This window comes from Budorcas taxicolor, chromosome 10, assembly GCF_023091745.1.
Source record: "Budorcas taxicolor isolate Tak-1 chromosome 10, Takin1.1, whole genome shotgun sequence".
Lineage (NCBI taxonomy): Eukaryota > Metazoa > Chordata > Mammalia > Artiodactyla > Bovidae > Budorcas > Budorcas taxicolor.
In genome coordinates, this window is record NC_068919.1 from 14,586,452 (window position 1) to 14,613,721 (window position 27,270).

At 38.4% G+C, this 27,270-nt stretch overlaps 1 protein-coding gene across 3 annotated transcripts in view; it reads left to right on the forward strand.

Moving 5' to 3' along the window:
• Positions 1–27,270, forward strand: part of MAP2K5 (mitogen-activated protein kinase kinase 5) — a 262,225-nt gene that overhangs the window by 45,154 nt on the left and 189,801 nt on the right. For all 3 annotated transcript variants that reach the window (XM_052646192.1, XM_052646193.1, XM_052646195.1), the window contains 3 exons: positions 370–437; positions 7,656–7,704; positions 14,507–14,571. In XM_052646192.1, the coding sequence (XP_052502152.1) occupies positions 370–437; positions 7,656–7,704; positions 14,507–14,571 (182 nt within the window). The remainder of the gene's footprint in view (positions 1–369; positions 438–7,655; positions 7,705–14,506; positions 14,572–27,270) is intronic.

The following is a 27,270-nucleotide window of genomic DNA, read 5'->3' on the forward strand; positions in this document are numbered from 1 at the left end:
GGATGTATTCTTAATATACTTTTTTGAATACATTGTTTTTTATATAAAACAAAAAGAAACAGTGAACCAAATTTCTTCTCTAGAATTGAATTCAGTTCTAGACAGTGAATTGAAAATTTCCCATTTATCTCTCCTTTTTGTTTTTAGCACTATTTAAATATTTGAATAATGGCAGAAGCAAAGTATTATGTAATATACAGGTTGTACATTTTTTGTAACCTATATACCAAATAGTCTCCAACCATGGGTTGGTCTAGCAACAAGCTAATTAACCTTCATAGTGAAATGAGAAATTTGTGGCAAATTATAGGTTAATTAGAACTGTGTCCTCAGAACACAGACTGATCAAGATTCTTTCTTTACTTGTAGGTGAATACCCGGGCTGGACCCTCTCAACACAGCAGCCCAGCAGTCTCAGATTCACTTCCAAGCAATAGGTGAGAGCACGCAAATAAAATGTGCCCAAAAGCATGATTATCTACAGAGCTGAGGGTGGGGAACAGACTTGTGGGATGACACCTCTTTTCCATAAGACCACAAAAGTGTGTATGTGGCTAAGAAGAAATCTGACCAGCTAAGTAACCTCAGCTTTGGTATTGACTGAAAAGAAAGGACCTCACAGAGAAAGATAAACAAGTTGAACTGTTAATTTTGGTCTGTGGAGTGGTTTTCCTTCAGTCCCCAGATTATACAGAACCAGAAAATTCAGTGTCTTTGACCGTTTCATGCTCTGATGATCTGGTTTGTAGGTTGTAGAATAGTTACTATTTCTGTCTTGCTTGTCCATCTTTTGGCAGTATGATGTTCCACTGACGCTTCCCCAGAAAGAGACAAGGAAAGAGTAAGGTAGTGAAATTTAAATTGACCAGCCATGTTGTTCATTTTTGTACCTTTGGTTATATAAGAAATTGAGGTATTTTAGAAGGAAGACAGTTTTCATTAATTCATTCTGATGTTGTCCCAGACTGGGATGGATACTCAAGACTTGAGCCTCTGCAAAGTGTTCTTCTGACAGGCCTGAGAACTCACTTCTGAAAGATGAAGGTCCTCAAGTAGACTGACATGCTTAAGCCGAGAGAAATCTAGGTCTTGTTTGTCATACATTCAGTTATTCCGCTGGTGGACGACATCTCATTATTGTGCTTGAAGATGACACCTGAAGGTGCTTGTTCTGTGTGTTTGTGTTCACACTGGTGACTGAAAAGCCATCGCAGAGCCAGATCACCCTTCCATCGCGTGCCCTGGTCTTCTTGGGTTTAGGGCAGTACTCAGTGTTGGCAGAGCCCTCATCTGCTGAGATGTAGCTTAGGCTTCTGCTTTCCCTTCCATGCCCCTCCTTTCCTCCTCCACTCAGATCTTGGTTCTTTTGCAGCTGGGCTTTACTGCAGGTAGAGTCTCTCCTCTTGACTCTTTCTTTGCTCTCCTGTCCCCTCCCGAAAAGTCACTTCCTTGGTTGTTTTTTTGTAGCGTCAGTAGATCTTACCCACAGCTTTCCTGCTGTGAACACGCTACTCTTGCAGTGTGTTTCCTCTTTAAACAGTGTTAAAATACATCCTCTGGTTTTTCACCAGTGGACCATCTGTCTCCTGGTCCTGAGGGGTAGTTCTTTGAGTCCTCATCCAAGTGCTCGGCCCTGCTCAGCAATGCTCTGAAGCCTCTCTTTCATGCTTGTTGGGTACGTGAGCCATGGCCACTGAGTAGAGGCATGGGGACTGAGGGTCACTTGTTACAGTCCGCTCAAAGAGGGCAGGGCCTTTAATCATTGCCACTACTTCTAGAAAAAATGATGTTCAGTGATGTTCAGACAGACTATGAGCCTTGAGTGAAAGCAAGGATTTTTCCTGGTGTTTTAGGTCAAAGTTCATCATGGTATAAAAAGCTAGATGAAGCTGAGAAAGATAGTAAGACAGAAAAGCAGTACGATAAATTTTCATTTCTCTCAGATTTGGTTTTCGAAGTGAATTAGCTTGACTTTTAAAAGACTGTCATTTATATTCACAAAGTATGATACAATCTTTGAGTTGGAAAGAGACTGTCTGATCTAGTGGTTCTCAGCCCTTTGTTGTAGCATCCTCCTTTAGGGATATGACAACTTCCCAGATAGTAATGGTAGTTTGCTCCAAGAGAGATTTTTGTTATGGGAGGAGTGTAGCTGGAGAAGTCCTACAGGTGATTTTAATGTACCACCCTAGGTTGGCCGTTTTCTGTGCCGTGTTGGTAACTAATCAGAAGTATTTATTGAGTGCCTCCTAGTTATCTGGTGTTGTCCTACCCACCAGGAATACATTGTGGTCCCTATCCTCTGAAGTATGCTAATAGGAATATAAGACCACCCTACAGTATGCAAATAATTATACTTTACAGTCATTGTTAGGAAGAAAACAAGCAGATTTTAAAGTGAAAGAACCTGGGCAGGCATGTGTTTAGATTTGAACTGGGTATCAGAAGTGGGAGGAGGCAGTGACATTCTGTTCCGGCCTGAAGGGTGAGAAGGACCTAGCCACATCCAGAACCAGAGAAGGGCACGTCAGAGGGGCGGGAGAGCATCAGTGAAGGCCCAGGGGTGGCAAAGGAGCTCCATGTGTTTGGAAGGAGGCCAGTTAGGCTGGCACACAGGGAGGGCTGCTGGGCTGGGGGAGGGCATGAAGAGGTGGGGAGAGCAGTAGGAGTGGTAGGAGAGAAGGAGGTGACAGGAGCCAGGTCAGGTGGGGCCTGGTGTTTGAGTTTTCCTCTCGGTGTATTGGCGAGCCTGTAGATGACTTTCAGCAGAAGAGCACCATGGCCAGCCCTGTGTTTACAGAAGATTCTTGCCTGTGGTGTAGAGCAGGAGAGGGAGAGGCCCCCATCTAATCCAGCCCTCCTTGGGTTCGTGACTCCCCTCTCCCTGCCAAATGGTCGTCCAGGCGCTTCCGAAACATCCCTGTGGCAATAACGCCCTTTACTGGCTGAAGTACTTGTTTTATGTTCATGTAGCCATGTCTCAACATTGTTTTTCATGAGCTGAGCTTTGTGTCCTTTTAGGACCCACTTGTAAAGACTGAAGGAAAGTTATGACCAACCTAGATAGCATATTAAAAAGCAGAGATATTACTTTGCCAACAAAGGTCTGTCTAGTCAAGGCTGTGGTTTTTCCAGTGGTCATGTATCGATGTGAGAGTTGGACTGTGAAGAAAGCTGAGTGCCGAAGAATTGATGCTTTTGAACTGTGGTGTTGGACAAGACTCTTGTGAGTCCCTTGGACTGCAAGGAGATCCAACCAGTCCATCCTAAAGGAGATCAGTTCTGGGTGTTCATTGGAAGGACTGACGCTGAGGCTGAAACTCCAATACTTGGCTACCTCATGTGAAGAGTTGATTCATTGGAAAAAACCCTGATGCTGGGGGGGATTGGGGGCAGGAGGAGAAGGGGACGACAGAGGGTGAGATGGCTGGATGGTATCACCGACTCGATGCACATGAGTTTGGGTAGACTCCGGCAGTTGGTGATGGACAGGGAAGCCTGATGTACTGTGATTCATGGGGTCGCAAAGGGTTGGACACGACTGAGCGACTGAACTGTATTGAACTGTAAAGACTGAGTTTAGCCCTCAGAACAGGGCTGTTCCCTCTTTTAGATGATGCATCTACCAGTCATCTTCCCGCCAAACAGACTTCTAGATTTCCTGTCTCAGTAAATTCTCCCACATCCACCTGGATGCAAACTCCACAGATGACCTGCCAGGCGTCCTTCACTGCTTCCTGGGTCTCTCTTAGCCCCGCATCCAATCAGTCCCTACATTTGTAGGTTCTGCCTTCTGAATCACTGTGAAGTCTGCTTGCCAGCATCTCTGTTTCTGCAAAGGTAGGTCAGGCTCCTTCGACCATTGCTACAGCCTCCTAATAGCTCCCCACTGCAGTACCTCCTCCACGGTGCAGCCAGTGTGATCTTGCCAATGGGTGTTTTGAGCCCCTCATTCCCCACTTTACTGATCCATGTAGCCTTTAGTACCAGCTGTAGCTTCCACAGCAGGTAAACCATGGACTCCCACATTTGGGTCCTCTGCCCACTCTAGCCCCCTGGCCTGCCACTCCCCATACCCCTTCCAGTTGATGCTCCAGCTTTGCTAATGAATACATGGTACCCTTGATGGATCACATTCCCTCTTACTACTGGCCCTTCACATCTGTTGCTGTCTCTTTCCTGCTTGCTTCTTTTAATCCACTCCCTCCTTTGCCTTCATCCTGGCTAACCTTGGCTATCTTTCAGGAACAAAGCTGTTGTCTTCTTCTGAAAACTGTCCCTCATTATTGCCCACCTCCTTGTCTATGCCAGGTATCCCTTCTATGAATTCCCATTATCTCCCTGTGCTTGCTTTTACTATAGTGGTTAGCACATTGTATTGTAATCACTTCTGTCCCCCAATAAATTCTGTACTCTTTGAGGGCAGTGATGGTTGCATATTCATTATTTTTTTAAAAAAGATTATTTTATTGACATTGATTTACAGTGTTGTATTAATTTCTGTATAGTAAAGTGTTAAGGTATATATATATATATATACACACACATATATATACTCTTTTTCATATTCTTTTCCATTATGGTTTTCAGTAGATAAAGAACATGTGGTACATAGATACAGTGGAATACTACTCAGCCATTGTTGAACCCTAGTTCTCAGCATGATGCTTCACACATAGGTGATAGTTAGTCAGTACTGCTTGAATAAATGAGTGGACAGATTCATTTATATTCCCTCTAGGTTTTATCTCTGAATTAAATTCTCCCAACTCATTCAGCTTTTCTGCTACATTATTTCTAGTCCCCTCACCCTTTCACTCTTCTTTGAATATCTCAGTGTCCCCTAAAGTATCATACCCAGGTGACAGTTGTATCACACTTAAATTTTAAAGGATCTTTTAAAGTGACTTTTAAATAGCTCAAGTCACAGTTACCAGATAAAACACTGAGTCAATTGGGGCACAAAGAAATTGCCAGCATATATAAATGTAATTTTTTGCCAGATCAAGGTTGGTAGCCAGATATTGGCATAATGAATGAAATCAGTTTTTTCCTCTGTCACTCTTAAAGCATGAATTGGTCTTTGCCTTAGGTGGATGACTGTTTATTAAATTGAGCTTATGGGACTTCCCTGGTGGTCCCATGGCTAAGACTCTGAGCTCCCAGTGCAGGGGGCCTGGGTTCAATCTCTGGTCTGGTAACTAGAGATCCCATATGCTACAACTAAAAGTTTGCATGTTGCAACTGAAAGATCCCACATGCTGCAACGAATACCTGGCATAGCCAAATAAATAAATCTTTTTTAATTGAGTTTACTCATTCACATGGTGTTCCTAGGCCATAATTAACTGAGTTCAAGTCCACTGCCAAGCATGACCTTTCCTGAACATCTTGGCTTTCTCCTATAAAATTAGGATGATTAAATTTTCCATCTATCTACTGCTGGTGTTTAGAAGATTGATGAAGTTGTATTAAGGAATCACATTTTGTTTCTTGGATGAAAGGTGTTGTATAAATGCAATGAATCAAAATGTTACTATTTCAGGTTGCATGACATAATGGAATATCTGTAGAGAAACATTGCCTGGGCATTGTTTGCGTATTTCTGTTTTTATAATAATTGCAAATATTAAATTGGGACTATTTATGGGAATATAAGGATCCAGATGTTTTCCAGAAAAAAAAAAAGTGTATTTATGTTAGAGAGATAGACTAAAGTGATCTTGAGCAAGGTCTGTACCTTGGGTTTCTTTATATATAAGAAGTAATTCCCCCCTACAGGGTATACCCACAGGGGTATAGTTATTGTGAGCATTAGATCAGGATACTGCTGCTGCTGCTGCTTAGTCGCTTCAGTCGTGTCCGACTCTGTGCGACCCCATAGACGGCAGCCCGCTAGGCTCCTCCGTCCCTGGGGTTCTCCAGGCAAGAACACTGGAGTGGGTTGCCATTTCCTTCTCCAATGCATGAAAGTGAAAAGTGAAAGTGAAGTCGCTCAGTCGTGTCCGACTCTTAGCGACCCCATGGACTGCAGCCTTCCAGGCTCCTCCGTCCTTAGGATTTTCCAGGCAAGAGTACTGGAGTGGGGTAAGTAATAGCATTTAGCAGAATGCATGGCACATGCTCATCACTTGGGAAATAGTAGAGTCTGTTATTTTATTTTCAGCTGGTCTCATTTTAGGCAGTTATTTTATTTTTTTAATATATTTCAGGTTAAGTCCTATTCTGGAGAATTCTTAACTGCTGCTTAGTGCATGAATTCTTAGACTTGGGAGGATGTTATTAAAGTTTAGAATCATTGGTTGAAGACACATTTTATAAAGTCTGGGGAATATAGAGACTAGGGGCCCATAGTTTTCATTTAATAAATTTAAGAAGTATTTATTAGGAAAAGTAATTATAACTTGGAATGGTGAGTGTGGTCAAACTTGAAGTCTGAGGTTTTCTCAAATATAACTTATTAAGGGTAACGAATGTGTGTGTGTGTGTGTGTGTACTACCATATAATAACAACCAGAGTAATGACCACCATTTATCAAACACTTGGTATGTGTCAAGTCACTGGGCTAGGCTCAAGGGTGGGAATATATAGAGATGTGAGTAAGATGTGGTCTGTGTTCTCAGGGAGCTTCCAGTCTGGGGAAGGATGTGAAGGAAAGAAAGACATCTGCAAAAGGGAAGAGTTAGTTTGGCAGATGGGGAGAGGGTTAGAGTAGATAGATTAAGGATAGAGTTATCACACTTTAAATTTCAATTAAAACATTGATGGGAAAAGGTACTATTTTATACACCACTCTACTAATTGAGTGAATGTGTACAGGTGTAACTCAGTATGAAGCTAGAAGGACTTCATAACATTATTTGGCCACTTTCCATAAGCTCATCCAAATAAATTTTTACATAGTCATATATTCGAGAGAAGAATATTCCCATATTTCTTACATAATTCTGGAAACTGACTCTCATACCTGTAGGAGAAGAAAGGAAAGAGAAGGCAGCTAAAATTGATTCGATGCCTCAGTGTACAGAACCCAGTGCTAGGCTCTTTGTCATATTTAATCTTCTTGGTTGCACTATGACATTGATATTTCCCCCACTTTATAGAAAGAGGAAATTGAGATTTAGAGAGGCTAAGTATCTTGTTCCAGAGCACACAGTGAGTAAATAACTGCGATTATTTCTGCTACATATTTGCTTCTCAGGAAGCTGAATTGTAACTCTTAACTATAATTTAAAAAATCAGAACTTAAATTATTTTATCTTTTTGAAGTTCTGTAGTCTTTGCCGTGAACATTCTAAGAGTGCATTCTTAAGTGCTTGGTAGTGCTCAACATAAAATAGCCACTGAAAGGCTACCCCGAAACAGCAGAACTAATAGCAGGGAGAGGTCTCTGAAGTAGTCTGTGCAGCAGTCTAGCTTCATTATTATAGTAGTCTTCTTTATTGCTTTAGATTACCAACGGGCTTCAGTCTCTTACTGATGCCTGTGCCATTTGGCTAGTTACTTTAGAAAATATTTTACATAGGGATAAGGATGTCAAAAGTGTAGTCTATGTCTACACCTAAAGCAAAAGTGTATTTTAGTCTAGAACGTTCAGTGTTGTTCAGAGGTGTTTAATGAATTTCCTATTAAAAACTATGCCTTTTCTTTTCAGCTTAAAGAAGTCTTCTGCTGAACTGAAAAAAATATTAGCCAATGGCCAGGTAGGTTTCATTACAGATTAAGATTTTCTGGTAGTAGTAACTTAGTGCTGTCCAGATTTTTTTTAAATCCATAAACTTAATAAACAGATAAAGGGTCTGTAAATTTCTTATTGTCATAAATGAATTACATGGCTTAATTTGATTGGCAGAACAATTTGCAGCACGTTTTTCAAACTGTGCTAATGGGTTTCACTCCCAGCAGATTGAAGTACCATGCACACACCCTGCTGCCAGCTCAGGGTAAAAAAAGTTAATCAGTTCTGAACAAGTGTGTCAACCCATGGGTTGTTGAAATGGCCCTGCATCCTGAGGTGACTGTTTCTTTCATTATCTTTAGGGAGAAAAAGAAAAACTGTTAACTTTCTCACTTTAGTTCCTTCTTTTGTCCTGAAACTAACACTGGCTTTTTAGAGGAACAGAGTCACAGCAGACCTTTGCCATTTAAAATTCCTGGCCTTCAGGAACCCTCAGTTTGTCCAGTTGACTGGTCATCCAAAGCAGAATGACCTCCTCCCGTCAGTGAGGGACAAACGGGCCTGCAGGCCAGTTATTTCTCACTAATTTTGATTCAAGTAAATGGACACATCTGAAATAGTATAGTGCTTTTAAACATACGCTGGTAAATTAAGCTACCTATAGGGTCCTCGATTCTTCAATAGCAACATAAATGCGCTTTAATGTTTGTTATAGAGGAAGCCCTTTGATAGCCTTGGAGGCAGGCGCCTGTCCATTGCGATCAAGCCTGCCTATTAGGCTCTATTGACTGAGACATCTGTGTCACCGCAAATAAAAGACTCTTATTGATTTTCTTAACTGCTGTTCACTTCCCGTCCATGTTTCGAAGGCTGAAATCTTAATTATCTCAGATGCTTATTCAGTGCCTTCACATGCTGACCTCTCCAAGCCTCATTGGCATTTCATGAATCAAGTGCTTGTAGTGGAGCATGTCAAGAAGACAAAGCTGGGTCCCCATGCTTGTCCTTTAATATCACCTGTAACTTGGTGGCCTAATAGATGTGTGTGCCTTAAAATGATGACTGTATGGTGGTACTTCTGGAAACCTTACTTATTTAGCATGTAATCTCTTGAATATAGATAGAAAAAGGAAATTGATTTGGTTTTTACATCTGATTGTCATCCAGAGTGTGTGAATTCTAGTCCTTAACTATTCAGTGTTCAGCTAAGGAGAATCTGGTGTTGTATGTATAATCTTATTGGTCCCCAAATTTTAGATCATGTTTATCTAATAGTACTTTAACTTTAAGCAGCCAGTTTTTGTTTCGGTTGAGGTCCACGTATATATCCCCCTAGTGCCCTGCATGTTTTCAGACACAGGAAACAAAACCTGACTAAAAGCTGAAATATTGAACCTAGGATATTTATGTATCTCCAACATGTTTGCATTCTAGTTACTAACTGTAACTTATGAGTTACTTGTGTTCTTCAGCTGGAAAATATATTTCAAAATTGATATAAATTAAGAAGCTTTAACTACATTTGTTCAACCCAGGCAACGGAAAATAACCTGTCATAGATTCTTTCAAAAATGAAACACAGTTTATTTCTAGGGCAAACAAAATAAACATTCTGAAATGTTCCTAGTATTCTGAATCTAATACCATAAATATCTTAGTGCCCTCAGTTAGGAAATTCTCTTTGGTGGAGAATTGTCATGGCAATGATTTTTGACACTTAAAGATTGTTTATTGCTTTCCCTGGGGAATGTGATAGCCCCATGTTAAACAGCGTGGGATTTCCTTACTTTTAAGGATTAGCCATTTTACGTTTACTTTTATTCACAAAACAAAACAAAGAACTCTCACCTTTGGAAGTCTTCAAAATACCTCCTCCTCCTCTTAATTCCTCAGTCCTTGGTGCTATCAGGTAAGTAAAGAGTGAGTGAGATTGCATTGCAGTGAGGTAACATGCTACACTGTGGCATCAATAAATTTCTGGGCTGAACACTGACACCACTTGCTATAGAAGATGTAAGTCACATTTAACGATACTTTAACACTTAAGCGTAGTCTTTTATTTTAGTGGTTTATGCTCTCAGGCATTAATAATGATTTGCCTTTCCACTAGCCTCCACTTAGATTTAATAAGGAATTCATATTAATGATTAAAAGAAAGGGACATGATTCTTCAAGATAATCAAATATTGACAGGTTAGAAATAGCTTTTTGCCTGGGTTCATTGATATAGGTTATGTGATATAAATATTTATTTCTTTTCTGTCACTCAGAGTAAATGCCACCAATTGATTCAGCATTGATATAGTGTCAACAGTTCATAAGAAACATTTGACTGGCTTGTGTTTTCCGATTAGTCTCTGCTGTATAAAGTGGGATTTACTAAATCTCTCCAATTGTCTGCTCATAGAGTGTGACTGCTTTCTGAAACCATTATTGCTTCGATTTGTGAAGCAAAGGTCTGGTGATAGGACTGGTTTCTGTCAGACCTTTACATATAAAAGTAGGATTAATTGAGCATTTTTGTTTTAATGATTTATAAGCGATAGGTACTGATTCTTCTTAATACAGGCAGACAGTAAACAAAGAATATTTTCTTTGTTGATCCATAATTGAATTCCATTTCATTTTCCTCATTAATTTCATTAATATTGTATTAAATCAAACATTTTTTAGGAAGTTTAACATTTAGTCATTGAAATGAAGGCACTGTTTTTCTGTAATCACTTTATGATGGAGGATTCCTTTTTTTCCTGCTTGAAAAAAACATCATAAGGTATTTTTGGCATGTTGTATTGAGAGCTATAAGTCAGTACTACTGCTGTGTTTTTCCCACTTCAGTTGTAGTACAGTATCATCTGTTTAACATTGGCCCTTGATTTGAAACTGATTAGAAATGGCCCAGTGGGTCAATTTAAAGGATTAAAAAAGTGCAGTTACTCCAGGGATGTATGACTTTGACCTTCGCATCTCTAAAGTTGTGTTTCCTCGTTTTTTTTTTAATAATTTGTAGGAGAGAGTGACAGTGTTTTTCTGTTCCTAATTACTCAAGTATAAATGTACTGTGAAGTCAGAAATCTAGAAATAATTCTAATCCTGCTACATGTTGGGCTGTTTTGTGAACTTCAGATACCTTTAAAAAACTTCCTATGTTTAGGAGAAAAAAAAAAAAGGAGGAAGAAAAATAGTATTCAACATAAAATTAGCTTTAAAAACTGTCCTATTACCAATATATGTAAAACACATAGAGTCTCCCAGTTCATGTTAGGTCTAACCTGAATGCGGATGAGAGTGTGTGTCCCGACTCCATGACAGCTCGTCTCCCCACACCAGCAAAACCTCCCCACCCTTCCCGGCACCCCACCCCCCGACCCCCCACTTCTCTTTCAGCAGCCTCAGAGCCCAGTGCCCCTGTGTCTTTCAGGTCATTTGCTAGCATGGCAGTTGACACATAATTGTAACTCTCAGGGTTTTTTTTCTTCTTCCTCCCTCACATCTGTTATTCTGCCTTTTATTTGCCTTTTTTTTTTTTTTCAGTTGAAATAAGGAAACTGACTAATACTGAAAAGTTATTTGGTATCTTTAATTGTATAAAAACTTTCTTTTACCTCTTATTTAAAATAAAATAGCCATGTGATTTCTCTTCTTAAAAACAAACGTAGTTGATGAAATTGCTTTTAACTTTTGAGTGCCCTTCAGTTGATTATTTTCCTTTCTATGGGCCAGTGACCATTGATGGAGAGGCTGTCCCTCCCTACTTACCCATGAGATCAACTGAGACTCAGTTCCCACCTTGACTAGTTACGGGACACAAATGAATTGACTTATAAGCTTAAAATGTTGTAAAAATATGTGATTTTTATGTTACCTGATCTCAACTGTAATATTTAAATACTATACTTTGTAGGCTTATAAATCCCACCTTTGTATCATAATGAGCACTGTTCCTAGGTTTCATTTTAGAAAAGTTGAATTAATATGCTTTTCTAAACTAAAAAGGCAGATATGTTGTTAGCTATTTGTTTATCCCTTTAATGATTGTTTCATATTTAAGATCAATTAGAGTAACCCATTTTGATCAGAGATAGACAATTCTTAAAATTTTTTGTAATCAGTTCATAAGCTTGACCCTAATAGTTTTCCTTTTTTAAAACTTTTCTGACATGATTAATACTTACATACTGTATAAAAATTAGAAGGTTCCCATAGGCAAAAATATCTGATATTTTTAAATAGAAAAATCTACCAGTCTATTTACAGTCTAGGCAGATTTCTATATAAAGCTTTAAAACATTGTAGAAACACTTAATTTTTTATGGATACTGTTTTTTGAGTGACATAGTTCTAGAACTTATTCTTTAAAACCATTTTTATCTTTATGATACTCTTACAGTCTTTCTGATTATCTGAGGGATTCCAAATTTCCACCCTTGAATTTGCCTAAACATTGTATTGGCATGCACATAACACTTGTCTGTACACACACACACCCTACACCCTATATAGCCTCCATAACATCCCCATATCGCTGAAGCTTTCAGCTTAGCCCCTGCCTTTTTTCTGTCTACCACTCCTGGTTAAGTTGGAGTGCTAGGTGGGTGACTGCGCCACTTTTTTTTTCAGCCTAGGGGTTTTAAAGGTAAAAAAAGACTGATGTTGGGATTATAATGGTTGAAGCTACTTAGAGACCTACCCCTTTGCCTTTTCTGCCTCCAGCAAAATATCACAAAATCAAGCCCCCTCTAAAGTCCTAAGTCTCTCACAGTATGTTATTGGAATGTGTAATATCACTGAGTCTTGATATTTATATTTTTCTAAAAGGAAACTACTGTTCCTTTTACCTGGAAAGTTCTGATGGTGTGGTGTAGATGGAGGGGATGTAATCGGACTATGACGTCTCTAGGGCCCAGATCCTATAGCTGCATCCAGCTTACCCTTAAATCTCATTGCTGCTCAGGATTTGTGGACATTGAATGAACTTTCTCCTAGAAATTTACTTCAGGCCATGATGAGGATACAGATTGTTGGGCAAGTTACTAGTACACATTAGGTTGTTGCAGTAATGTTTAGGCTACCTTGAGGAATGTTTTCAAGGAAGTAGCCTATTTGTACCCACCAATATATACTGATATTTATGTATGTAAATATTACATATTTTATACTGTTTGATTAAGGTAAACCCAGTAGGAACTCTCCTAGTTTGTTTAGCATCTCAAGTTACTTTATGTGCAATTTCATGCTGCTTTAAAATTTGTCATTTGGTTCAGAATAATGAGATTTTCTTTTCTTCATGCCAGATATTTTATATAGGTTGAAATATGTTTTATTTTCTGTATTAGTGATTTAAAGGAAATGAAGAAAAGAATTTCCCTCAAATAGAAAAATTTTTGCCAATTTTTATGACTCATCTGTCATTTTGCCTCTGACCCTAAATGTAGTAATTAGCTGGTTGCAAATTACATCAGTTAGGTTATACTACAATTAAATTAGGTGCTGAGATTGGCCTTTATACATTAATCTGTCAATATTCTTTTACAGTTTGGCAGAATGGCTTAGAAAGGAAGCTGTTTCTATAACTTCCACTGTATTCCTAATTATCACAGTTCTCTGAAGCTTCAACTTCAGAAATGTATAGAAGAAAAATATTTCCCTTGATAAATGGAGCCTTGTTTTATTCCGCTGGTGAAAGTTTAGAGTAGAGCAAAATATTTAAAGCTTTACTATAATGGTCTGAAAGCAAACTATTTTTTTTCCAGGTGATACTGAATTAAAAACTCCATCCATTTTTTGCCCATGCAAGGCAGTGCAGTTCCCTGGAAATTGATTTTTTTTTCAGGGCTTACTATGGCTTTTCCCAAGCTTTAGCTATATGGAAAATAACATTTTATTGAATCCACTTAGTGAATAAAGTTGGCAGTTAATTTTTAAGCAACTGGACCAGTGTGTAGAAAATTACTGAATACCTTAAATAGAATCTGACTAGTCTTAAAGTCATTTGATAAATAATTACTTAAGGAGTTGTTTCAAACTCTAAAACATTATATTGTGGGTACTAAAATAATTTCACTTCTATTCACTATACAAATGAGAGTAGTATTTGTGATATAACAGTTTTACAGAATCTGGGAAAATGTACATGTTGCTTTGTATAATAAATTAGAAAAATGACTTTATATGAATCACATGCTTACTTGTTTTCCTTTTATGCATTATAACATTTTACTATATGTGGCTTTTAAAGTGTGTTGATTTGGCACTTTTCCATAAGATTTCTACCCAGCTATTGCTGGGTACTAATTTATCATTCCCCGCCCCCAAAAAGCAGTGTCAACTCTAGGAAAATCATTAACATTATTCAGTTAGTTTGTTTAATGTTAATTAGAGGGTCACTTGAGTTTTCAGGGGCTGATGTATTTACAGATTGTGCATTGGATTACTAGGGGGGGTGTGTGTGTGTGTGTCTTGCCAAGTCTGACTTTGGTTACGTGCAGTGCTGTTTGGCCGTGGTTATTGTAGTGCTGGAGACCGTTCTTACCGGTATCTCTGACCTGACCCTTTTGAGCTATGTTATATCATTCCATTTTGACACCTTTTATCAAACTTTAATGAAATGACCCAGGCAAACAAATTGTCATTAAACTTTCCATCACTTTGTCCCTTGGTATCGTCTTTTATAAATTGGACAGCAAATGTTGTATTGATCTTCTCGTTCTTGCAGCTGAACTTGAAATGACCCAGACTGCTTGTTGTTTATGGCCCAGAGTTGCTTTTCCTTGACATTTCCATCCGCAGCATGACACCCTTTTTGTTTTTCTTTCTTTCTTGTGGAGATGAATGAACAAGACATACGGTATCGAGACACTCTTGGTCACGGCAACGGCGGCACAGTCTACAAGTGAGTAGTCAATTTTGTTTAAACTTTCTCTCCACTTTTGCCAAATGTGGGTATCCAAGTTCTCCATGGCGGAGATTTTTAAATGACCACCAGCACTTAGATTTTATTTCCACATGTGACTCCAAAATTCTGTAAGGCATCTATTTTCTCAGAAATTGCTTGGAAAAGTGCATTTATATTGCCTTTTTAATATTTCTGAGTCTGCATCTCTCCTGGGTGAGCATTTAATAGTCCACCATTAACAAGTATACCTTTAACTGGCCTGAAGTTTAATGCATTTTTTTTTCACTCTTTTAACACCATTTTTTTTTTTTAACTTGCCAGCACCCTATGCTAGTCCCCTGCCTGTTTACACCTATGCCCAAGGGAAGACAAACCTTATAAATACCATTGCTTTGCCCTGTGTCGACCCTTAGTGATTCAAAAGCCTCTTCCTGTTGTGTTTCCTTCTCTCCTCACCCTACACCCCTGAGAGAATTTCTACACATTGATGAATATGTTAAGTTATAAAATTCTCCCAAATTCTGGTTGCAGTGATCTTAGCCTAAAGGAGTGTTCATTTTCATATTAAAAAAATGCTAACTGTAAAAAATACTTCTCTCGACAGGGAAGTCTTTCTCATGCAGTAGTGCAAAGTTTAAACTACATAATGTAATATCTGGTACTTAATAGTCTGCAATGATGTATGAAAAATATTCCACTAGGAATTAAAAAAATCCATATTCTGTAAGAAAGCCCTGAGGGTGTAATAAAGCTTTCCTCCAGAGAGCTGTTTTCCATATATACACTACCCCTGCATCACATTATAATTGTGTTTTTACCTTAGATATTTTACTATTGATATTAACATATATTTGCAAAGTTGTAAAATAATTAATTTATGTTCTTATTGGTTACTGATTTTCTTAGAATTTTGAGTTCTTACTAACCATGTGAATATAGCTAAAAATTGCCCTGTTGCCCTTGAACATGAAAGGTCACATCCTAAAATTCCAGAATATCGTCAACTCAGATGCAACCTTGGCATAGAATTAGATTTCTCAGGTTAGAAGCTCCTTCAAAGTTATCTGATCCAGTTCCCTCCCTAGGGCTTTGATCCTCTCTGTAGGTAGAGCCAGGAAATGTCCTTTCTCCTAAAGTCCTTTAACATAGTCCTTTAAGAACATATGTTTACATATTTGGATGGTTTTTCCTCTAGATGACTGAGTATGGCGAGTAGTTGGTCTGAATGTTAATTGCTTCCACTATGCTAATTCAGATAACTAAATAATAACACATTTCATTCACAATCCTTGGGTCTTACCCTCTTGCCCTTAAAATGTGTGATGCCTAATTCATCTAAAGAATTTGAGGTTGCCATTGTCATTTCCTGGATCTGTACTATCATTCCTTCCCATGCAACCCCTGCTGCTGCTGCTAAGTCACTTCAGTCGTGTCCGACTCTGTGTGACCCCAGAGACGGCTTCCCACCAGGCTCCCCCGTCCCTGGGATTCTCCAGGCAAGAACACTGGAGTGGGTTGCCATTTCCTTCTCCAATGCATGAAAGTGAAAAGTGAAAGTGAAGTTGCTCAGTTGTGTCCGACTCTTAGCGACCCCATAGACTGCAGCCTACCAGGCTCCTCCATCCATGGGATTTTCCAGGCAAGAGTGCTGGAGTGGGGTGCCATTGCCTTCTCCATGCAACCCCTAGTACTGCATAAATAGCATTTCTTCGTTCTGGTCTTCTCCTCCTCACTCTTATCTGACTTGACTTTTTACCCTGTCCTGAAGGTTCTTGGGTTCAGGTACCATTAGAAATAAGAAGGAACATGTATACTCGAATTGCTTCTCTTGAGTTCCCTAAAGGGAGCAGTTTTCAAAGTCTCAGCCTTTCTTCTTCTTAATGCTTTTATGCTAATGTTCAGGTGTAGAACAGTTGCTAGATAAGTTTTCTAGCAACTCTTTGAATGCCTTTTATCGGCTTCGAATAGAATCCAAACACATTTCTTTAGACGTCTAACCTACTTATTTGTGTTGTTTCACCAAATGTTTGACTCTTGAGCATGTTAATATTTTTAAATTGAAGGCCTGTTGTGAATTTACTGTCCTGGTTTATTCTAGAAAGGAGAAAACATAGGACCAAACCCCAGCAGAAAATTTTTATTGGAAATAATATTCTGTGTTAAAATTTTAATCTTTTATTTTAAAACAGGTTTATAAAAAAAGGGGAGAGGGCATACAGGGAAGTAGAAATAACATGCCCATCCAGCAAGGGAAAATTACAGCATAAAATTATTTTAGTGTTGTTTTTCTTTAACTATTATCCTTAATTGTAGTAAAAACATAAAAATTACCATCAGCCATTTGTAAGTCTACAGTTCAGTGGCATTAAGTGCGTTCACATTGTTGTGTGACCATTAACACTGTCCGTCTGCACTTTTTTGTCTTGCAGATAATTTCCCATTCGCCTGGCTAATGTTTTTAGCTAAGAAGCATGGCTAGAAGTTTTCTTTTTATTAGAGTCACAGTATCCAAGGGAGGGTCCGTAGCGCAAGTTCTTTAATTTGCTAGGATGCTGCAGTGACATTAGCAACTTCTTCTGGGTTTATTTAGTTGGCTTCCATTGCTGATGCTCAGAACATGTTGTAAGATTCAGTATGTTTTTGACAGTGGTTGTTTATGGAGGGTGAGTGGCGGTGTCATGATCATTTCAGTACTTTATTTTATGTCATAGATTTCTTATGCAAAGAAGACATTTCACTTATTGCCTAGGTGATTCTTAAGGAGAGAGAACATGAAGATATAAAATTACATGACCACTTGTCATTGATCAGTTCAATTCAGTTCAGTTGCTCAGTCATGTCCAACTCTTTGTGACCCCGTGGACTGCAGCATGCCAGGCTTCCCTGTCCGTCACCAACTCCCAGAGCCTACTCAAGCTCATGTCCATCACGTCATTGATCATCGTCATTGATCATTGGTCTTCATTTCTGTCTGGGCTTCAATTTGTGGTGTTCTATTTCTGGCTTTTAGTTCAGCACAAAGAAATGGTATAATCGTCAAGAAATGAAGAGCCACTTTACTAAAGTCTCTATAAAACTGAGTGTTTGATGTGTTATGATTGACTTTCTCCTATACTAAGTTTACCTTAATGGTGTTGACTATAAAAACTGTGATTTTTCAAACAAAAATGATTACATTACAGGCTATGCTACATAAACTAGATGAAGAAAATATTGGAAAATCCACTCATTGGTAACAAAACTGCCTAATGGGCCTATTTTTTTTTCTTATAAAGAATAATAAAGCTAATAAATGTGAAGCAAAAGTTGATATTTCAGTCTTATTTGCTCCACTTGAGATGTTGTGAATTTTAAGGAATACGATATTGTGTAACTACAATATATATTATTTAATAGTTGATCACATTTTCATCCTTTAAGTTTGGATATTCTCCTCAGTTATACAGTATGAAATTCTGGGCCTAGGTATTTGAACCAAATGTGGATTCTGTGTATAGCCCCCTGCTGAACTCATGATAGCGATCCAGCCAGGTAATTTTAAATTGTGGTATCTCTTGGATTATTAGTTTGGATGAAATGGATCAATTCTAGGAGAAAGAATTATTTAGGAAAAGTAAATGAATGTATTTTAACTGCTTCATTTCCTAAAGTACAAGTTGCTCCAAAAAATAAATCAGGAAGCACACACGTACTATTCCCTTCTGATAGATTCACAATGAATTCTGAAAACTTAGAGGAAGTAGAAAACAGTATGTGTTGTGGTTAAGTATAGGGACTCTGAGTTTGAATTCTGCATCTGCCACTAAGCAGCTTGTGTGATGCTGGGAAAGTTACATAGTGTCTTCTATCTCAGTTTCCCTATGCATAAAATGGGGATAACACTAATACCTATCTTATAAAAGTGGGCTTCCCAGGTGGCTCAGTGGTAAAGATTCTGCCTGCCAGTGCAGGAGATGCAGGAGACATGGATTTGATCCTTGGGTTGGGAAGGTTCCCTGGAGGAGGAAGTGGCAACCCACTCCAGTACTCTTGCCTGGAGAATCCCATGGACAGAGGAGTCTGGTGGGCTGTAGTCCATGGGGTCACAAGGAGTTGGACAGGACTTAGCAACTGAGTACACGTCTTACAAAATTACTGTGAGGTTAAATTAGATGTTCCATAAAAAAGTCTTAGTACTGTGACTGACACTGAATGTTCATGATACTTACATGAACTTACTACTGTTCATGATAGAAATGAACAGTGATAGAGCATTAATCCCTGGGCTTTGTATGCTTACTTGGCCATGGGATTCTTTTCTTGAGAAAGATCTGAAAATATCTCACAGAATTAAAGTTGTATTCAATTAACTTTGAGAAATTCTGCAGTATGATACATAATATATTTCTATGTTTCCTTTTGTTCTTTAGTTGCTTTATGAATATGGTTTATTTTTATATCGTATATTATTTTAAATAGAATGATTTTTCAAAGTTTCAAGGTATATTCTCTTTTATTGTAGTTTACTTTCAAATTGCTATAAGACAGCTGGTATAATGGCAAGCCTGTTTTACCACTGGTAAAAGCTGGGGCTCACATTCACGTAGCAGAGCCAGCACTCTACACAGCGTCTCTTCCTTTCACTCTGTTTCTCCCCGAGGCAGTGTTTTCTCAAGGTCAAGCAGAGTCCATTGCATTTACTTGTATTTTCTAGTGTACCCAGCACAGTCCTAAGGATAGAAGAGATGCTCTATACATGTTGGCTGGAATGAGAATGAGGCCAGTGGAGGTTTTTTCCAAGCAGGTTTTAGCAGAGTTCTTTAATTGGATCCTCCCCATGTCTAGCTAGTTGTAGAGGCTGCATAATTTTGAGCCTGCATAATTGTTTTAGAACATTCACCAAGAAGCATAGGGATTTCTAAACTAAAAGCATGTTTGAATGATTAATTTTCTTTCACATATTAAAAACTGAGTATTTGGTATCCACTAACTCAACATTCTAGTTACTATCCTTTTTTCTTGGATAGTAAGTCACGTGGAAATGAAAGTAATTAATAGGCCCAGTTACTTTGAAAACGTTCTATGATAATGAGCCAGGCACTCAGGTTTTTTGCTTCTTCAGTGCATTGTTTGAAGGAGTCGCATAAGCTCTGGGTCCAAAAATGAAGTAGTATCTACCTCTTAGGACTTAGGCCATGCTGAGTCAGTTAGCCAACACACACTTAAGGTTTTTCTGTTCTCTTTCTTTAATTCAATTATTTAGGCTAAGACTCTTGCTGTCAGCTTTCTGGCCATGTATTCTAATCTCAAGGTATTGGAAAACACTAGTGGATTTTCTAAATCTAGCTGCTTCTTATGGTACAGTTAAAAGTGTAACCTGGGTTTGAAGTAGAATTTTCTCAGTGGTATAATCGGTAGCATGTATGCTAACTACATGGTGTTTCAAAAATTGGATATATACCATTATTTAACAATTAATTTGGCCATATCTAGAGATAAGAGAGGAGGGAAGGGTTAATAATTCTCAAAGGTGTTGGTCTTGCCTTCTTTCTGTTGTCTTACCTATATTATGAAATATTTGTTGGGCAGTAGGGTGGGGATGGTTCTTGGAGACAGTAACTCAGATCATGTGAACTATTAAATTGTATTCTACCCTTATGATATGACTTACAGGCTAACTAAAACATTTTTGTTTCAGGACTAGAATTGTATCAGCCCATTGCAGTTAACATGATTTATTTTATGAAAATTAGAAGCTGTGGTGGTCAGTTATAGAAAATGAAAAAATACATGAATTGTTGCCTAATTAAATGCTGTTTAATAAACAAAATATTTCAAAACATAGGTTTCCTGAAGGGAAAGTGCAATCAAGAGGGTCCTTGATGTAAATATTGGGAACCACATAATACCGAGAAAAGCTCTGATTTCCTTTTTCACCAAACAACCCAAAGGTGCCAAACCAGAAACAGTCATAGACCTGACCCCAGTTTCTCTAACAACTGTATCAGTGACCCCACTTCTTTTTGTTTTTCTCCCTGAAGTGCATCTTGTAAATTAAGAGTAGTTTTTAAATGGTTTTGATATTGACCCAAGAGCTAGGGTGATTGTTTGATTTATTTTAACTTTAAATTTCCAATCAAATGAAGTGCCTTTTCCTTGCAGCCAGGATCGTATTTTAAACAAGCAAATAAGACATCATCTTAATGTAAAATTAAATACTTACATATGGCTAGATTGTATTATAGTATCATGTGACAAGCAAGGATATTAAATATTTTCAGAAAATCAATGAGCATTTGTCAAATAAAATTAATTATGTACACTTCCCTCTCTCAGCATTCACTGTTACAGGTTTTTTTCATACAGTAATGTGCCTTGTATCGATTAGAACCTGAAGAATGAACCTGAGCCCCTGACTCTCGGCACCTTTCCCACCTTTGCTGCCCCATCTCCACGTTCCCATACCTTCACACATGCTCACATTCATTACAGCAATGATGGATTATTGGCATCCAGCCAACATGACAGGATGTCACAGGTCGCTGAGCAGAGATTTTCAGACTCTGTTTCCACCCGAATTAACTATTATTGAAATAGTTTATTGAGATTGAAGTATTGATCATTTTCTGCTAACCTTGGCTTAAGGGAAGGAAGAAGAGGCAGGGGTGTTTCTGAAAGACACTAAATTTCATTTTAAAAAATCTCATTTATTTAGCCTTTTCTTCTTCCTTTTTTATAGCCCTTATTGTTTTATTGCTTGGAAAAGGGTATCTTGGCTTTATTTTTATGACAGTATAATTATACTTCAGAAATGCACTTGATTACTATGGGTAACAAAGTTGTTCTAGTATATTGGTTTGGCCAATATTGCTACACAAACAACTTTTCAGTCAATTGAGTCTGGTAAAAATCAATACATTATGGTAATATTTCAAGTAAGAATTTGCTGAATTGAAGTATTTCAACTCTATCTCCTTTTAGGGAAGAATAGTTTTGAAGTAGCAAGACTTCTTTCTAATATTTTATTTTAATAAAAGTGCTTTCTTTATAGAGAAATATAAAGTCCTCAGCAGAAGTGGTTAAGAACAGATAAGCATTAGCACACTTCTGTTTTTATAGGGTGGAAGAGGTCTAGTTTCCATTAAAAGCCATTTTCTGGCTGCATTAAGAGCGTATAGCATCTGGGTTTGACTTTGTCTCACAGGGTGTAACTTTTGGATTTTTGTGTCTAGTTCTGGGTACTGACTTTCCAGAGATATGGACAGTTCAGAGACCACTCAGAGGAGCATGGGGAGAATAAACAGGGGTCTGGGACATTGTGCCGTCCGGTCCTCCTTCGTTCATTAGTGGGCACCTTCTGAGCGTGTGCTGTGTGGAGGGCACTGCGTCAGCTGCTGGGGAGAGCAGGCACTCATCGGCCTTGTCCAGATGGAGGGAGACGTCTTGTCGATAGGTAAGTGCAGGGCCTCACAGTCTAGGCCACGTGTCTCTGTGGTACACAGGCCCTTGTGGGCCGAGGAGGGAGTGATGACTTTTAGCTCTTTGCTCAGGAGGATTCAGAAAGGGCCTCATGGAGGAACTGTTATTTGAATTGAAAAGTGATCAGAGGAGTTGGCTGCCTTTTATCTGAATAAGAAAATCAAGAGGTCCCATGACAACTGACATAAAGTCTGAAGGGCATTCCTGTAGACAGAGGAGCAGGTTTTTCTGAAGGCTCACCTCAGATTGCTTGTCTTGAATGTCTGTGTGACGGTGCCTTTGGTTAGAGTGAGCCATGTACTCTTCCTGCTACTCTTCCCGCCAGCCTGTCCTCCCTCAGTTCAGTTCAGTCGCTCAGTTGTGTCCAACTCTTTGCGACCCCATGAATCGCCTAGAAGTCATTTGGACGGATGTCTTTCCAGGGCCCAGTGCCACTCCTTACCTACTGTAGACACTTAGTGTTTTAGGAATTAACCTGCATGTCTTCACAGTCTCAGGATGGATGCAAAGTATTGTGCATCGCTGGGTGACTCTGGCTTCTACCTTAAGCAGAATGATACGGCTTAGTGTTCAGGACTGCTGAGAAAAGAATTCACACCTAGACTGGACGTGAAAAGACTGCAAAGGTTACTCCTGAGTGTAAAGTTCCAGAATGAAATTTAGCATTCAGCTACCATAAAAATGTTAATGGCAAGTATCATTTGGTTTTGTTCTTTTAGATTTTGTCTTATTGTATATTTGTTGAACATATACTCACCAAGAGTCACTCTGTGTCAAAGCCGTCCAGTAGTGAATAACACAAGTGGCCAGTGCTCCTGGAGCTTGTTCTAGGGGGGCAGACAGACAGCAATCAAGAAAATGAATACCGAAGTAAGATGATATCAGACCTTACAAGTGCTATAAAGAATGCTCAGGAAGGCTTGCCTGAGGAGGGGATATTGGAGCTGAGACCTGAAGGGACAGGAAGGAGCCAGTCATGGGAGAATCTGGGAATCCAAGATCCAGGCGGAAGGAACTGCTGCGGAGGATGCCCTGAGATGGGTGTGAAGATGCTGTGTCTAGGAGTGTGGTGGAGTTGGAGCAGAGCAAGCTCGGGGGCCGGTGGAGAAATGGGAAGGAGCCTGATCATGTGGGATCTTTGAGATCCCGCTAAATCCTTGCTGAGAAGCCTGGTTGGTATACTTGGCCCCTTTTTACTAGTGAGAAAGATAAAGCTTGGAAGGGTTAAGTGGCATGCCCATGGTCAAATCAAGATTAGAACTCAGTATCAAAACATCGAGTTGTCCACCTCAAATTTCTTCGGACACTACATTAGTACTTGGGCCTACTTCTCAAGCCATGGTTTTCCTTTTTGTCATCTACACTCTTAAGTTTCTCAATTTTTAACCGAAATTATTTTTCAATGTGAGATCTAAATTAATATATGATCTTGAAAGTCAGTGATGCACCATCTCTAGTTGTTAATTTTCGGGGCTTTTTAGTAGATGTTAAAACAACCATTACTTCGCTGACAGAATTACGGCAACATAACTTGTTATTTGGTCTATCCTTTGGGTCTCTTTACTTATCAAAAGCTTTGAATTTAATAATTGGATCCTGAGATTAATTCTGTGGTTGTGCTAGAGGAGTTGGAGCATTTCTTGATTTATAAGACACATTAAATTTTTCTAAACTATTTTACAGTATCTGATGTGTTAGAAAATTAACAGCTCTTGGTTGGCATATAGCACAAGCAAATATTTGTATACCATAGCATCTAGGGTATTTGCTTAAATTGCTTTTTTGGAAAATAATTCACTGGAAAGTACAAACCGCATTTACTGTGTATAACTTTCTGCCACAGTTTTTTTTTTTTTTTTTTTTTTTATTGCTCTGTCTTTGGTTACCTTGTTATAAGAGACCATGTTCCTGTTAAATTGCTGCCTTACTGGAGTCGAATACACTTAGGTTCTGATTTGTGCACTAGTACTGAATTGGAGGAGCAGGTTGCTAAATGAGAGGGGGAAACAACAATAGAGACTTACGCTCTGGGTATTAAGCATCAAGTTTTTTTAAACATTACTTTGATTTTTAAGTGTAACTTTGTATTATGTTATCCTCTTGACCCCAAAATTTCCATATTTTTCCTAGTCAGTACTACAAAAGAAGGAACGAAAAAGAATGTACAATATTATTGCTCTAAGCAGAACTGTGGTTTTTGTTTTGTGAATTCAAATAATGAAATGAAGAATGTTCAGACAAAATTAGAACTTGCTTTAGGGCACAATCAGTATAGCATTTTAACAAGCTTAGTGTACTTGGAAAATATACATTGCATAAGATTCTCAAGCATACTGATACTATTATGACTACTAACTATAGAAACAAAATGTAACAATATACTATAGTCAATAAACAAAGCTCTGATTAAACCATAATTAAGTTTTCTGAAAAGTTATCTAAAAACTATGAATAAAATATATTTTTATGTTGTCTGCACAACAAAATATATAGCCAATGAAATTTTATAATTGTACGGAAAATGATAGGTGGGATAAAATTACAGAGTGAATTTTTACTACAACACATGTGCCCAGTTTAGTTTCTGTACACCATTTGTTTTTTCTTCCTTTTAACTTTTTTTGAAAGTTAATTTTTTCGTGTTGCAGAGTGTAAGCCTCAGGTAGCTGGCTGAAAAGGCAAATGAGAAGTTTCTCTGCTTCCCTGGAAGCCTAGTAAAAGGTTTTAAGACCCTGCCTTCATGTCCCCAGGATGCAGAGGATGCTCAGAATCGAATGGCTGCATTTCTGTTTGCACCCTGGGCCACCGGCGCATGCCAAGGGTTAACGCCAGCAACGCTGGAATGTGGCTGGGTAGAATAGGTGTCACCAACATCGTGTAACCTGTGATGCAGCCCTGAAATCAAGGGATTTCTCTGAGGACTTAAAGCAAGACAAGGGCTAGAACCACAGTTGAAAGTCATGCTTTCTTATTTCTTGATGCTTTCCCAGTGCCCTTTTTAGTAAACAATTACATTTTGATTCTGTGAGGAGCTCAAGTAAGCAAACTATGTGCAAGCCTAAAATTTTCTGATGGCATTTTCTAGCACATATGCTACAGCTGTATGTTGTGTTTTTATTTTTTGCATCAGGCACGTGTACCTTACAGATGACTCATGTGAACAAACAGCTGTCTTCTTTCTTCTCACCTTGCCTGAAATTTGTAATCTTTGAACTAAGTGATTAACCCAATATTTAAAACATTAATTCCTGTCTCCAGACTTCAGTCAGTTCCACATATAGTTCTGCAGAAATTGCATCTTTGGGTTTTTCTCATTGCTCATGATTTTGTGAGTGCTTTTGTGTATGTATTTAAATTGTTGTTGGAGTCTTATAGATGTTTTGGCCTCTGATCTTTACAAACAAGTCTGGTTTCTTCCTCCCATGCAGACCCCTCTCCCTTTCTCCTCTCGTTAATCTTACTTTAAAAATATATGTGATGTCTTTAAGCCTTAATCTCCTGAATAGATTGGAGAATCAGCTCCTCTTGACTAATCTCAAAGGACTTTGTAAAACAAAATGTTACTTAATTTTTGGAGAGAATGTTCTAATGCAGTTTATATATTTTTGGAAGTTACTACAGATATCTCAAAAAGAAGAGCATCGTGGAATTTAGTTTAGAATCCAAATACTTTCTTCTGTTGTCCAAAACATAGAGGCAAAGATTTTTCTTTGCTTAAAGATGACTCTCCCTGGATGGTGTAAGGTATGATGGTAGTTTGAGTGTTGTTCATTTTTTGGGTTAAAGGAAAAAGTCCCTCCTGGTTTGTTTTAACCCTAGTCATGATATGCCAGTTTCATGACGTCTGTTATGCACAAAAGTGCACGAAATGAAGATAAAGTGCCTCTCTTCAGCCTGACAAAAGCCATTCCTTTGCAGAATGGTAGCTGCAGTGAAAGTAAATAAGTGAATGGACAGCAATCACAGCCTAGTTGATGAAACTGTTCAATTAAAGCACAGGCATTTACATGGTGTAATTTCCCTAAATTGCCAATGAGCCCCTTTAGACACAACCAGTGTTCAAATTGATTTCAGCATTGATTTTGGCTGAAGCTGATAAATTTCTGCTTGTTAGTTAAAGTAATTTTGCAGAAGACTTTGTACTGCAGTATTGAAGTGTTCATTTAGCTGATGGTTAAAAGAGGAGTTATTTACAGAGGCCTCTACTGTTGTTCTGAGATGGGACAATTCCCCAATCATCTTTTACTTTTAATTTTTTAGGCTTCAGTATACCAATCAATAGGTGATTGAAACTGATTAAAACTTATCCAACCAGCTGCCTATGGCAGTTTAATTAGAAGCTGGATGATTCTTAAATTAAAGTTGTCTTATTTTCATTACATAGCCATCTTCCAGAAGAATAAGAGACTAACAGTGCTGAAAACTTAAAGTTTGGCTTTATTAAAGTATCTAGCAACTGTTAAATCACTCAATAGCTATTCCTGAGGCAACTCAGAAATGTATTCAGAGGCTTTTGCCTTTATAAAGGTTAAAAGTAATAATGTGCTTATTTGCTAGCCAAGAAGAATTTTTTGTGTCAAAGGGATAATCTCTAGGATAGTGAGATATGTGGAAGAACCACCATTTGTGATATATATCGTATTACACACGCAAGATGAATGTTTGAGCTTTGCTTTTTAAATACTGCAGTACAGGATGAAACTAGCCATCATGATGTCCTGTGCATCTCCCTGCTGAAAACCGTCAGCTTTGAATTTGTATTTTTTTGTTGTGTTTTGAGGCCTTGATTAAAATCAATCTCCAGTGAATGAAACCCCACTATTTTCAAATAAATACATGGTGACTTTTCACCAGTATTGTGGGCAAGGTTATAGAAGAGAGATTTTTGTTTGTTTGTTTTGTTTTCCTCTCCCAGGGAAGCTTCCCCCTACTCATTTTCTCAAGTGTGGGACAATTTCTTGAGTTTTTAATGGAAATGGGTTAATATTTCTGTCATAGGGGACAGATTACATCTGGTACTACAGGGAAGAAGGGGATAAATGGCTCACTTTTCAGAGGTGCATTTACTCTTTGACCCACTGGGGTACTATTTAGTGTTCTAGGAGAGGTAATTTAGTAAATTGTACCCCAGTGGCCTGAAAAAGTTAATGCAACTCTGAAAAGTGAGTCATTCAATCGATTTTCCCTATTGCTTTTTAAAAACCAGCACTGACCATATCCAGAGAACCTTGAAGACAA